The 13441-nt window shown below is 36.2% G+C and overlaps 1 protein-coding gene across 1 annotated transcript in view; it reads left to right on the top strand.

Annotated features, from left to right (window-relative positions):
* The window catches only part of LOC121399446 (contactin-associated protein-like 4), a 183851-nt gene that overhangs the window by 78277 nt on the left and 92133 nt on the right, over window positions 1-13441 (top strand). Inside the window, exon 4 of the mRNA XM_041580166.1 lies at window positions 12102-12249. Coding sequence (XP_041436100.1) covers window positions 12102-12249 — 148 coding nt within the window. The remainder of the gene's footprint in view (window positions 1-12101; window positions 12250-13441) is intronic.

The following is a 13441-nucleotide window of genomic DNA, read 5'->3' as shown; positions in this document are numbered from 1 at the left end:
GAGAAGCTAAGCTTAGGGGTTGTCAGAAATGATTATTAAATACTGATGCTAGTTGCACTGGTTTCTGTGCTGCCCTGTAGTAATTATATGAATTAATTACTAATTAGTGATGGGCGATTTTCTCCCATTTGTGAAATTCGAACATTTTCATGAAAAAATTGTGAAATTTGAACAGTTTCACTAAAAAATCATGAAATTTAAAGGTTTTCACAAAAAAATTGTGAATCGTGAAAATCAGAAATTGACAAGGGAGATATGCAAATGTATTCGCCGGTGGCGAAACGGGAAAATTTGTCGCAAATTCGTGTCGGGCGAATTTATTTGCCCATCACTATTACTAATCAGCCTTGTACATTTACATTCTATGATTACTAACAGGCTGCTAACTGGTGAAAGCAATTAAAGCAAATAAATAAACAAAAATGATAAGTATGTATTAACTGCTATTTTAAAGTAAGGGTTGTGAATTCTATGGTTTAAATTTTTATAAGTTTTTTTCTGTCTTGTGTGATAAATAGCAAAGTTTGGTGTGCTTACAGCAATTTTTCCACAAAATCCTTTACTTTGCAGTTAGTTTTCCTCAGTTTGAGGTGAGTGGGGTTTGATTAGTTGCACCTGAACAGACTGTATGAATAGAACCACTGGGACTCCAGTGGAGCTTACTCTAGTGGTTAGCTGCTCTCAAGTGTCTGCACTTTAAGTGGGCCCTATGTAAGTGGAGTTGCAAAAACTTGCGTTTCAAACTAAAGGAGGTTCAAAATAGGTCAAAAGTTTGTTCTAAACCCTAATTTTCATTTATTTCTGTTTTTCATCTGTAACTTGGATAATGAGTGCTAGCAAGATTGAAGGTCTGACCCAGTGCACACACATCTGCCATATGTATGCAGATTTGGAACAAGAGTTACGAACTACTTACCTCTATGGTGGTTGTGAGCAAATTGCCACTTTAGAGGCTTGTGTTAGAGCACTAGAGCAGCAAATTGCAACACTGTGATCGATTGACAAAATGTAACGAACTTACCTGGTGGTCTAGTGGGGGGACGGCAGGGACGCCTGCCGCCCCCTCAGTGAGGACGCTCGCCGCACTGAGCCGCGCTGGTCTGTTAGGGCGCGCGCCTCTTCCTTGGTTTTATGCGCATGCGCGCTGACATGATGACGTCAGCGCGCAGTTTTGCGAAATTCAAATACTATTTAAAGGGATCCATGGTTTTGTTCAGTGCCCGTGATAGGATTTCGTTTCCTGGTGCTTTGAGCTATATTCTGAATCTGTTTGATCCCTGTTTTGACCCCTGCCTGGCTATTTTGACTATTCTGAATTCTGGATCCTGACCTTGCCTGCTTACGACTACTCTACTGTTTAACCCTTCGATTGATCACCCGGTTTTGACCCTTTTGCCTGTTTGACGATTCTTGTTATCTGCCTGCCTCGACCCAGCCTGTTTGACGATTCTTGTTATCTGCCTGCCTCGACCCAGCCTGTCTGACGATTCTGTTGCCTGTTCCATTTGTACCGTGACCTTCGGCCCAAAAGACTCTGCTACCTGCCGTGCCCCTCTGCCAGCCAGAACATCTTGCCTTGTACCCCTCGTTAAGTCCAGGTGGCACCCAAGTAAGCTGAGGGCTCCTCCCGAAGCCCAACGGTGGTCACACTACTGGTGAAGCCGAGCCGAGACCAGGGTACTTGGCACCTGTTCTGGTATTGGGTGCCGGCCGTGACACAATCTTGAAAGGAGTCTCCTGCTCACTGAGCAGGACCTAGTGGAGTCAGATAGTTTGGGGGGAACAGAATAGCAGTAGGATGAAGAGGCAGTTAGCTGGGTGACAGATAGAAAATCTGGTGTGGGCAGAAGGAAAGGGGAAGCTGCTCTGGGGTTTATATATCCCAACAGATTCACCAGACTGTGTGAAGAAGATGGAAGTGTGAACTCTGGATTGGCAGTTCTAGATGAGGCTGAACAGCTGGGAGACCTGATTCTCTAGTAGTGGAGGGGAGGAGAGCAAAGCCAGGCCTAAACAGATAGTGGTTGTGGGGGATTCAATTATTAGGAAAGTGGATATGGTAATCTGTCACCTGGAGCGCTACAATCAAAAAGTTTTCCTGGTGCCAGTGTTCGCCATGTGGTTAATTGGGTAGACAAATTATTGGGTGGGACTGGGTATGACCCAGCTGTCTTAGTACATATTGGTACTGACGACAAAATTAATGGTAGATGGAACACCTTAAAGAGTGAGTTCTTGGGTCTAGGCTCTAAGATTAAGGGAAAGTCTTCCAATGTAATTTCTGACATTTTGCCCATGCCACGTGCAAGTTTAAGAAGACAGCAGGTGCTTAGGGAGCTAAATGGGTAGCTCAGATCTTGGTGTAGGAAGAAAGGGTTAGGGTTTCTCGAGCACTGGGCTGATTTTTCCTTTGGGTACAACCTATTTAGTCATGATAGCTTGCACCTCAATGGAAGGGGGATCATTGTGGTAGGGGTAAGAATGGCTAAGATGTTGGAGGAGTGTTTAAACTAGGCAAGGAGGGGAGAGTAAGCTAAAGAAGTATGGGGAAGATAGTGTAGATGAGGCAGTGGGATTAGTAAGGGGTCATGGTGTAGGAGTAAGGAGGGCATACCATTTACTAGCTAAGGAGGTCCCTCTGTTACAAGGAAAACAGGCTAATACTAACTTAAGGTATAATTCTCCATTAAGTAAATTATAAAAAGAAAAGTAGTAACCTCCGCTGTATGCTGGCAAATGCAAAGAGTTTTTGTCAGGTAAAATGGGAGAGCTAGAGTTAATTGCATGCTCTAAAAATTAAGATATATTTGGTATCACTGAGACCTGGTGAGATGACAAAAGTGACTGTGGGCTGTGCATTTAAATGGTTGCACCCTTTTTAGGAGGGACAGAGGATTTAAAAAGGGTGGAAGAGTGTGTAAGTAAAGCCTGAATTAAAACCACACACTAAAGAAACATCCATTGATGGCACTGGGGAGGGGTTGGACTCCCTATGAGTAGCTTTCAACTGGGCACAAGATTACAAAGAAAAATATCATTGGTGCATGCTAGAAACCACCTCGTATAAGTGATGAGAATGAAGCACAGCTACTTTTACAAACAGAAGTGGCTTCGAAACTAGGTCAAGTTATTATTATGGGTAACTTAATTATCCAGACATTGACTGGGGAAAAGGGGTTGCCAAATCAGAAAAAGCTAGCAGGTTTGTAAATATGCTGTATGACAACGTTTTATTTCAGCTTGTTCAAGAACATACTAGGAATCAGTCTCTTTTTGGATCTTGTAATAACTAATAATACCGAATTTATCTGTAGCCTTTGGGTGGGTGAGCATTTATCGAATAGTGAACATAACATGGTCTCCTTTGAGATTCTGTTGCAGAAACAACTCTATAAGGAAGCAACTAAAACACTAAATTTAGACGTGCAAACAAATAACATCTGCGACATGTTAAGTGAAAAGGAAATCTATCTATCTATATATAAATATCAGTATTTATCAGCATTAATAAATTAATAGCAACATAGGTACACTTTTGTGAAACAAATCTAAAACACTTAAAAGTTATTTTACACAGTTTATGAAGTTTCTAATTATGTGTTTTTTTTAAAAAAAGTATTTTTTCTTATTTTTGGCTGTTCAGCCCCAAGATATACAATGAATATTTTAGCATCTAATAAAGTATAAAATTACTTTTTTATCAGAAGACATACTGTACTTTTTCTTAATGCAGAGTCACGGACTAAAATTAGAATAAAAGTTAAAACTATTGCATGATATATAGGACAGGCTGAATTTTAAAAGATTTTAGCCATTTAATTGTATCCCTTAAGTTCATATGTATCTATTGTGAATTACAGGGCTCTTCTTATACTGTATTTTTTAAACTTTCAGACACTGTGAGTGATTAAATAAATGAAAATGCAATTTCCAAATTTCATTTCTCCATAGTGGAGAATCCTGCATGGAAATGTTAATAGAATACTGTATTACTTAGTGGTAGATGTCCTGGTATATAAAAAGTACTTTTTATTTAAAGTAAATCCACTTCTTGTAAAGAAATTAAGAGGAAGCATTTGTAATACTCTTTTTATTTATACATTAAAAAATGACCATTTCATATATAAAGATTGAGTTTCAAATATTACTTGATAAAAACATATATTTGGAGAACAGAGAAATAGATATACAGACTCTATAACCCCTATAGAAAACAGCATGAAATATAATTTGGTGGCTAAACAAACTGCTTATATGCTATTGCAGATTCATTGAAAGAATCAATAACTATTTCCTGAAGTAGAAACTCACTGTTAGATACAATGCCAGCACTTCAAAAGATTTTGATCTAATGCTTGTGCACAAACTGGCAGGAAGCAAGTTTAAGCCTCTGCTTTAAGATAACTAAGGTTATTGCTAAAAATAATTTACTTTTTTTCACACCACATGTACTGTTTTCAGCATTTAAAGACTGTAAAATGGCAGTCATTCTGATTTACTGGTTGTTATAAGGCCTTAATGTCTTCGCGATAGAGCAGAAACAACAACAGAGATTTGTTTTGCAGTAAAATGCTTGCAATTTATTTAATATAGGGTGAACATTGTTTTGAATTTTATCTATCAAAAATAGGTTCAAAGATGGGAATTATTTTTATTTGTAGGTAACCCACAGTGTACTTCAGCATCAGTATTCTCAGCATTTTCTCTTCGTAATGGTTTTCTTATAAGGTACCCCATTTTTATTGCATGAAAATACCTTTTTTTTTATATAGAAAACATATTGTGTTTATGAATCTTTACATAACATAGGGACAGATGTATTAAGGGTCGAATATCGAGGGTTAATTAACCCTCGATATTCGACTGGCGAATTAAAATCCTTTGATTTCGAATATCGAAGTCGAAGGATTTTGCGCAATTCATTTGATCGAACGATCGGAGAAATAATCGTTCGATCGAATGATTAAATCCTTTGAATCGAACGATTCGAAGGATTTTAATCCATCGATCAAAGGATTATCCTTCGATCAGAAAAAACTTGGAAAGCCTATGGGGACCATCCCCATAGGCTAACATTGACTTCGGTAGCTTTTAGGTGGCAAACTAGGGGGTCGAAGTTTTTTCTTAAAGAGACAGTAGTTCGACTATCGAATGGTCGAATAGTCGAACGATTTTTAGTTCGAATCGTTCGATTCGAAGGTCGAAGTAGCCAATTCGATGGTCGAAGTAGCCAAAAAAAACTTCGAAATTCGAATTATTTTTTATTCTATTATGGGACCCATTCGCTAAGTTCGAGTGAAGGAATAGAATAAAAAATAGAATTTCGAATCATTTTGACGTGCAACAATTTTTATGAGCGGAAATTCGTTGTGAATCCATGGCTGACTAATTTATTCGTCCATCACTAATTACCATTATATAATCTAGCTGGAAGTGACACTGAAGCAGAATAATAAATATATAGTCCTGTGTGCCTGGAAATTTTAAATAATTTTTCAGTGCTGTTAACAAAGACAGGCAGGGGCATAATACTGTATTTAGATTGTTTATCCAGCATGCCTGGAACCTCCCACTCTTTACACCATAGATGAGGCAACAGTACAGTGTGTGCTTTACATATCACTACCTATAAAGTGGTGAAAAACACAAAAAAAAAAAGAAACAAAACTTGTTGGTGAAAAAACAAGAAAAGCATGGCAGTCTGTGTCTGTTGTTATGCACTGTGCTCTGTAGCTCTGTAATGTTTATGGTGTAGTTTTTATATTTACTTTACAAATAATTCACCCTACCATATCAAACTTTATTCCCAAACCAACAAATGTATTTTTTTTAGCTGTAGGCAGCTATCTCAGGTCATTGTACCTGACCTGTGCTTTCAAAAAGAGCCAGATCTTCAGAATGGAAATTATTTTGATAAGCTATTGGTTTTCCTACTCAGTGTAACTGGAGGAGTATTAGTGGTACTTTGACTTTTACTATTGAGTGCTATTTTCATTCCTACACCTAGCAATGCAGGTGTCAGGGAGCTGTTATCTAGTTACCGCCCCATTGTTCTGTTGATAGGCTGCTGGGGGGAAATTGAGGGGTGGTATCATTCCAACTTGCAGTGCAGCATTAATGAGTGCCTGAACTTTATCAGAGCACATATGAAGTTTATCAAAGTCATATGACTGATGGCAACTGGGAAACTAACATGTCTAGCCACATGTCAGATTTCAAAATTAAATATTAAAAATTCTGTTTGCTCTTTTGAAAAATGGATCTTAGGCAGAATCCTGCTGGAGCAGCAGGATTAACTGATGCAATTGAAAAAAAACATGTCTTCCTATGAAAGAATCCCCAGGCCCGGATTTGTAAACTGGGTGCCTCAAGGTGAGGACCCTTTTGGAAGGATTATCTGTCCCTCAGACTCATGTATGCTTGCTTCTTCTCCCCCCATCCCACCCCCTTTTTTACTCAAGCAAGTTTTTCCAGTTTAGGGACATAGCACACATCAGATTTAAAAATCTCTTTTGTAACCAATTCTGCATCCAGTCAGACACAGCTTTCCAAGTTTTCCATAGAAAAAGAAAGTGTTGCTGGGAGATTTCTAAGTGTCAGCGAGTAACTACAGACTTCAATCTGATTCATGCTTTACATGACTTTACACTGGTTTCAATCTGAAATGTGATTTTTCTTCTAGTCAGTTTCATTAGCCAGTAGACACTTGCTCATGTATCTTGCCCTGTAGATGTACAGTATAGATGCCTATCTGTCAGAAATATTCATTTGGTAAGTAGTAGTTATCCCCAAGATGGTCTATAGTTAGCTGCCTTCAAACATGATAGACTAATAGAAAATCAGTCATCTGTTTGCAACTCCAGTAACTTATCATTTTGTTGCTTCAGGAACACACATCCAGTCTTGACCAGAAATAGCTTTCAATAATAGCAACATGTCTTTGCCATGCAAGCAACTAATTTTGTGAAAAACAGACTATGCACTTATATATATATATAAGTCTTGAGCCAATTTAAGCCATTTTATTAATAAAAATATTTTCTACAATTTTAAGCCCTGAGAGTGCTGATCCTTTTGCATTTGTTGGAGATTAAATGATGATCGTGCACCCAGGCATACTAACACTCTATATTGAGAGTGCTGGCTTCTTGTGGAATTGTTTTGTACTCTTTTTATTTGCAATTCATAGCTACCTTTAAATAAATAGTACGCACACATTATGGGGCCTATTGAATAAACCTTACATTTTTCTGGTTGAGTTTTTAAAGGGGAAAAACGCACATTTTTGGAGTGAAAAAACCCCCACATTTTTTAAGATTTATTATGCTCTGAAGCTGCTAAAAATTCTAATACAAAAATATTCCAGCTAAAACCTGTCCAAATCATGTAGAAGTCAATGACAAACAGTCCCTTTAACCATTGGCTTTAGGATACTTGGGTTGTTTGCAATCGTTTTTTTTTTTTTGATAACACAATAAATTGGAGTTTTTGGGACGAAAAGTCGATAAATTGGAGTTTTTGGATCTACTTGGGAATTTTTCAAGTCCACCAATTGACTCCAAATAACTGAAACAGCAGGTTTTAGATGGCAAATGGTTGGAATCAAATTTTTAAAGAGACACTACATGATACATTTTGATTTTTTTCAAGTTTGAATCGAATTCGGACTGTTCCCTAGTCGAAGTACACAATAAATAGCTTGAAATTCGAATTTTTTGAATTCGAAAATTCACCTCGACCTTTGATAAATCTGCCCCTTAATATTTTTTATTTCCAAGTTTATTATTACTGTATATAAGTTTATTGCTGTAAATAACTTCAGTCATATATATATATTATATACAGGCTTTATTGTATACTAATGTTGCAGGAAAGAGAACTATATGTTTATATTTTTGTGTATATGCAAACTTTTCAGAAAATAATTTATATTTGAATACGTGACTTATCAAAGAATCCTATCAAACTTGGCTTATACACAATGTTAAATATTGCCCTTCACATGTTGCTCCCTTGCTAAGCGCATGACAAGAAGGAGTGTAGATTCTAACTGCAAGAGGAAGGAGTGTAGGAGTAAAAGAGCTCTGTCCATTTATTGGCTGATATAGCCTAACATGTACTATATACGGTATACCTAAAACGGCAATGTTTCAAAATGGGGTTATGCAATGGTACATACAATTAGAAACATTGTTTTTCATGGAAAGGCTTTATTTTTATGAAATGTATTATGCTATTTTACATATGGGCTGTTTTATGTGATATATTTTTATAGAGACCTACAATATCCAAGGCTATATTTTCTCTTTTATAAAGGTTAGATGTTTCTTGTTCAGATAAATGTATTATATGCATTGTATAGATATTTCAATATGGTGCCAATAGCTGACCAAGCTCAAATAAAATTAAATGCATTTGGAAAATAAACAACAATATTAACAGAATAACCAATTTAAAGGGACCCCTGTTCTTAAAAAGGCCTTGTTCTAAAGAGTTTACAATATAATATATATGTATTTGGTTTACTTTATTCGTGTCAAGACTTTAATGTCAGCATTTGAAGAGCTCTACATGTGTTTTCTACATTTTTTGCATAAACCTTCATACAATAAATGTTTAAGCCAACAGAAATACTGCAGATACACACCGCTATGCACTGTGGGTAGCACATTTTTCTTTGTAATTGGATATGCAGTCATGCAATGCAAATACTTCTGCATTTTCGCACAAAGAAAGTTTGCCATTAGATAACAATTGGCTGCTCTCACATTATACATTTTCTCACTCTTTGTGAATATATTTGTGATCCATTGCATAAGAAATGTGCAAATGTATACCTTTTTCAAATGATTCATTTACTTTGTTAAAAAAAAAAGAAAAAAGAAAACATTGAAAATATTTCCATATTTATTGATGAACTTGGATGGCTATATCAGCTAACTGGAACTCCAGCCTGAGGGAGAAAGAATGAATCCAGTTCTGAATTAGAATACAATGCAGACGCCTCTACAACAAATCCCTCTTCTGATGGGCTCATGTGGTAATATCAAGAAAAACATATAATGATAATGTGGGACAAAAAACAGATTGACCTTATCCCCTACTTTACATATTGCCCAATGGAGTTCTTAAATTAACTACAGGAATTAAAGGGAGATTATGTACTGGCTGATGCCTTCATCTGAAATTTGTCTGTTCACTAAAATGATTCCTACGAGTATATTCTTGCTATGCTTTTAGAATATCATTTTCAGTCTTAGTCCACACAGAGAAAGAAATCAGATGTTAAAAGAGATTTTACATTTCAGTCTGTGGAAAAAAGGCCACTCAGATGTATCCCAAGGGCCCAGCACATGTGATAGATTGTCTTTCTTTAAATAAAAAAATAAGCAAGCTAAGAAATACGTACTATAAAACGTCTCAGGGGTATTACTGCTCTGTAACTTAATAATTCCACTGATCTCAGAATTTCATATCGTCCCAAAGGCAGACATTATGCATGTTTCATTTAGATTTCTTTATTTCTAAATTACATTTTATTATTTTCTTTGCTCTTTGCCTATGTAAACAATTATCAGCCAATGGAGAACACACAAGAATTAAGCACTGCTAAAGTATACCTTTACTGATAAAATGTAATATGAACACACTATTAATTTAGATAATGGAGTGTAAAGTGCAACCCTTGGTGCACTTTACCTACTCCCAATGCAATATTACTTCTTGGAAATTTAGCACAAAACCAGAAGCACCAAAATGATAGCTGTTTTGTGTGCTGTGTGTAAATGAATGCAAAGCATTTAGATAACACCCATGTGCAATTGGTGTACCCTACATGCTCATTAATTTGCCTGTGATTAAACTGGTACAATGCACAAAAAGAACCCTTTATTTCCCACCTGGAATTACTCAGATAGGTATATATAATAAAATATTTGCACAATATGAATGCACGTCGTACTGAGGCATTTCATACAGTTCTAGCTGGCCAATGTGTTTAAAAAAATTATATGGACACCCTAAGTAAGTCACCTAAATCTATGAAAATAGTATTTAATTCTACAATTGAAATTATTTTATACATATACAAGCATGCATATCCATGGATACATTATCCAGCAAGCTGTGAAACACGAGAATGTCATTTCTCATAGTGCCCTATTAAGACAATACCTTGTTCTTGATCTTAACTAAGTTAATGATAGTGTCATCTACAGTGGTAGCTGTTAGAATTTGCATACTCACATTTGGAGTAAGTCCATGGTGTGAAGTATCTATGGTTTATTCAACCTATTTTTGGATGCACACTGTAAGTAGGTATACTGGCAGGTACATAGTTTCACGAAAGGGCTACTGAACTATTAATTCATAGCTGATCAAGAGATTGGTCCCATTCCCGCTTCTTGGGAGTCATGAAGGGATTTTCCCCTCTGATACAAATCGCAGAGGCTCCATATGGGGCATTTTTCCCATTCCTTCGGATCAGCTCGCAGTTATGCAAGGATGACTTAGAAAATAAATGTTGTACCTTATGGACGTGATTATATTTTTTCCAATCTCACCATCATCTACTATTATTAGGGCAATTAGTGATTTTGAGTCTGGCAGCTTTTTTCGTTGAATCAAGCCTTCAATTTATGTGTATTTCTTGCATCTCACAGTTCATAAGACATAAGGGGAACTCTTTAGCTTTGCCTGTGTGGTCAAATTGTGCAATTTACAAGGAAGTAATATCCAAAGGGATAGAATAGTAGATTTACTGAACTGAAAAGTAATAGTGTGTCATGTGTCAATAATTCCTGCTGATCTGTATGCATTATCACTGTTCTGGCAATTTCTATGCATCCCTGTTCCATACACAGTCCACTGACTTACGTAATAACTGCTCAGCTGTAAAGTATGCTTTTCATATTAACTTGTTGTAGCCTGGTTCACTGGATTTGGAATGGTCCTTGTCTGAAGATTATGAGTACAATGCATAATGGTAATCCTGAATTATTTTTAACTTCTTATACCCTGAATCAATTCAAATTTGTGTGGCCCTAGGTGGCAAAATTAAAACATTTTAAGGCTCCGACGAGGAGGGCCAGAGGGATTAAGATCCCGGGTACTAATTGCCCAAAGTAGGGAATAAGTGTACAGATTTAGGAATGTAGTACTTAGGGAAAAGGCTGAAAGCTGGGTGTACCTTCATTGCTGCTGTGTATGTTCTCTTCCTTGCAGGGAGTAATACTGACCATTGGTGCTTGTGAGTACATGCCTATGCACTGTTGCTCTATTTTCCTGCTTGATCTTTATGTACACTCCTTTATGGATTGCTCTGTTCAATAAATACGTTCTCCGGTTAAGTTACAAGAACCACTGGCACCCAATTATTGTGCATTGCACCTAATTACAGTTGTACTTTACCCTGCCTCCACACTGTTGCAAGGGTTTACCCCCTGAGAATTACGGTCTCACCTGGAGCAAAATAATTGTGTTATGCTCATAGTTAGAGAATGTTGCCACTTAATTTACTATAGCGTTACATGTCCATTTTGTTTTTAAAATGGCACTTGCACAGTACAGGTATGGGATCCGTTATCCGGAAACCTGTTATCCAGAAAGCTCCGAATTATGGAATGCCCATCTCCCAATACTCCATTTTATCCAAATAATCCAAAATTTAAAAAACTATTTCATTTTTCTGTATAATAATAAAACAGTACCTTGTACATGAACCATACTAAGATATAACTAATCATGTTTACATGTCTGTCATCTGGAAAGCCCCATGTCCCTAGAATTCTGGGTAACAGGTCTCATACCTGTACTTTGTAGGAAAGCAACATGCGGACAGTAAAAATTAAAAAAAAAAAATAATGCTGAGGTTCTGGTGGTGAAGCTTTGGAAAGTGGACCAAAAAAATAGCAAGCCTTTTTTAAGAGCAGAGCTTGACATTAACACTACTTCTCATTCTTCTTTAGAAGGAGACATTTGCTAAGGAAGTGATCACGGAACAATTTTAACATTTTTAATTGTGCAAAATACTTCAAAATACTTCTCTTCTTAATACCAGTTGGCATTAAATTTACCTTGATATATCTTTATCTCTTTTCCAGGAATTTGTTGGGAATACAAATGCAGACAGTGTTGTTCATTATAAACTTCAGAACCATATTATAGCAAAATTCTTACGCATTGCACCTGTAAACTGGAATCCCTATGGGAGGATTGGAATGAGAGTAGAAATGTATGGTTGTTCATATAGTAAGTATTTAATTTCAATGACTAACTAATTATATATCTGTAAATAAAAGCAAACCCTAACTATTTTGTCTTTCATAAACCAAATAAATTGCACAAGTTCATGAATGAGTTTTCAGCTTTTCCTGGACTCCTTTGGCAGCCACAGATTAAATCCCCTTCTATAATGGTTACAATGTTAACCATAAATTGAAATATCTTGAAACTGGAAGATATTGCATATATAAACCTTTGTTTAGCACATGCACAATAAATTGGACTTGTGTTGAATATGTATTTAGTCAATTGTTAAAATGTAAAAAAAATCCATATTTTAGAGATTTTTGGCTATTATAAAATAGTAAAAATAGTTGTGTTTCCCCTGAATGGCCTCCACTTCTTCCATTGATGAAAAGTGAGAAATATAGTAAAAAATCTAGATCTGCGGCAGTTAGAATTGTGCTGTTTTCTATGCCTAAAATTGTGCCATAATAATATACCACTTTAGACATTCCATATACCATTTAAGTCATATGGATACACTCAAGTGGCAAAGAAGTTTTTAGGTTGAAAAACAGTGTAAAATGTTTTGCAAATATGACACAAAATTACACTTTTATGTGGCTTTTTCAGTCTAACCTCGGCTACTGATTTGCCTAAAATTACCCAAATTATATATGATTTTCAATGTAAAATATGACATTGGCAATGTATGCTAGTGTATTTATATTTTTACACATCTTTATAAATATGGCCATAAAAGTGGTCTTTATTTGGCCCAGAGATGACTGTAATCTAAATTCAAGTAATTTAAGTAATAGATAATTTTTCATATTGGAGAGCTCAGAATATATAGTATGCTCCATTCTTTTATACTGTTGGATATTGCATGAATTAACTTAATATTTGAGATTGTTGAATGAAAAGTGTGTCTAAGTATGAACACATTATAATGGTTCCAGTCAATTCATAAACAAATAAATATTGCTAACCAGCACTCATGGGATCTGGGTACTCACGCCCCAAACCTTTAACTTGACGGAATCAAAAACCATTGAACTGTGATTAGGGTTAGCACTCACCTAGTCCCCAAAACAGGCCACTTTTAAGAACTTAGCACTTTTTAGCACCTGTACCAATTCATCTATCTCTTAATTACAGATGGTTGCCTAACCATCCCCCCATATTGATGATTTGGACTAACTACTGTTCTACA

Source organism: Xenopus laevis, chromosome 1S (assembly GCF_017654675.1).
Source record: "Xenopus laevis strain J_2021 chromosome 1S, Xenopus_laevis_v10.1, whole genome shotgun sequence".
In the NCBI taxonomy this organism is placed as follows: domain Eukaryota; kingdom Metazoa; phylum Chordata; class Amphibia; order Anura; family Pipidae; genus Xenopus; species Xenopus laevis.
This window is presented reverse-complemented; position numbering and strand designations above follow the sequence as displayed.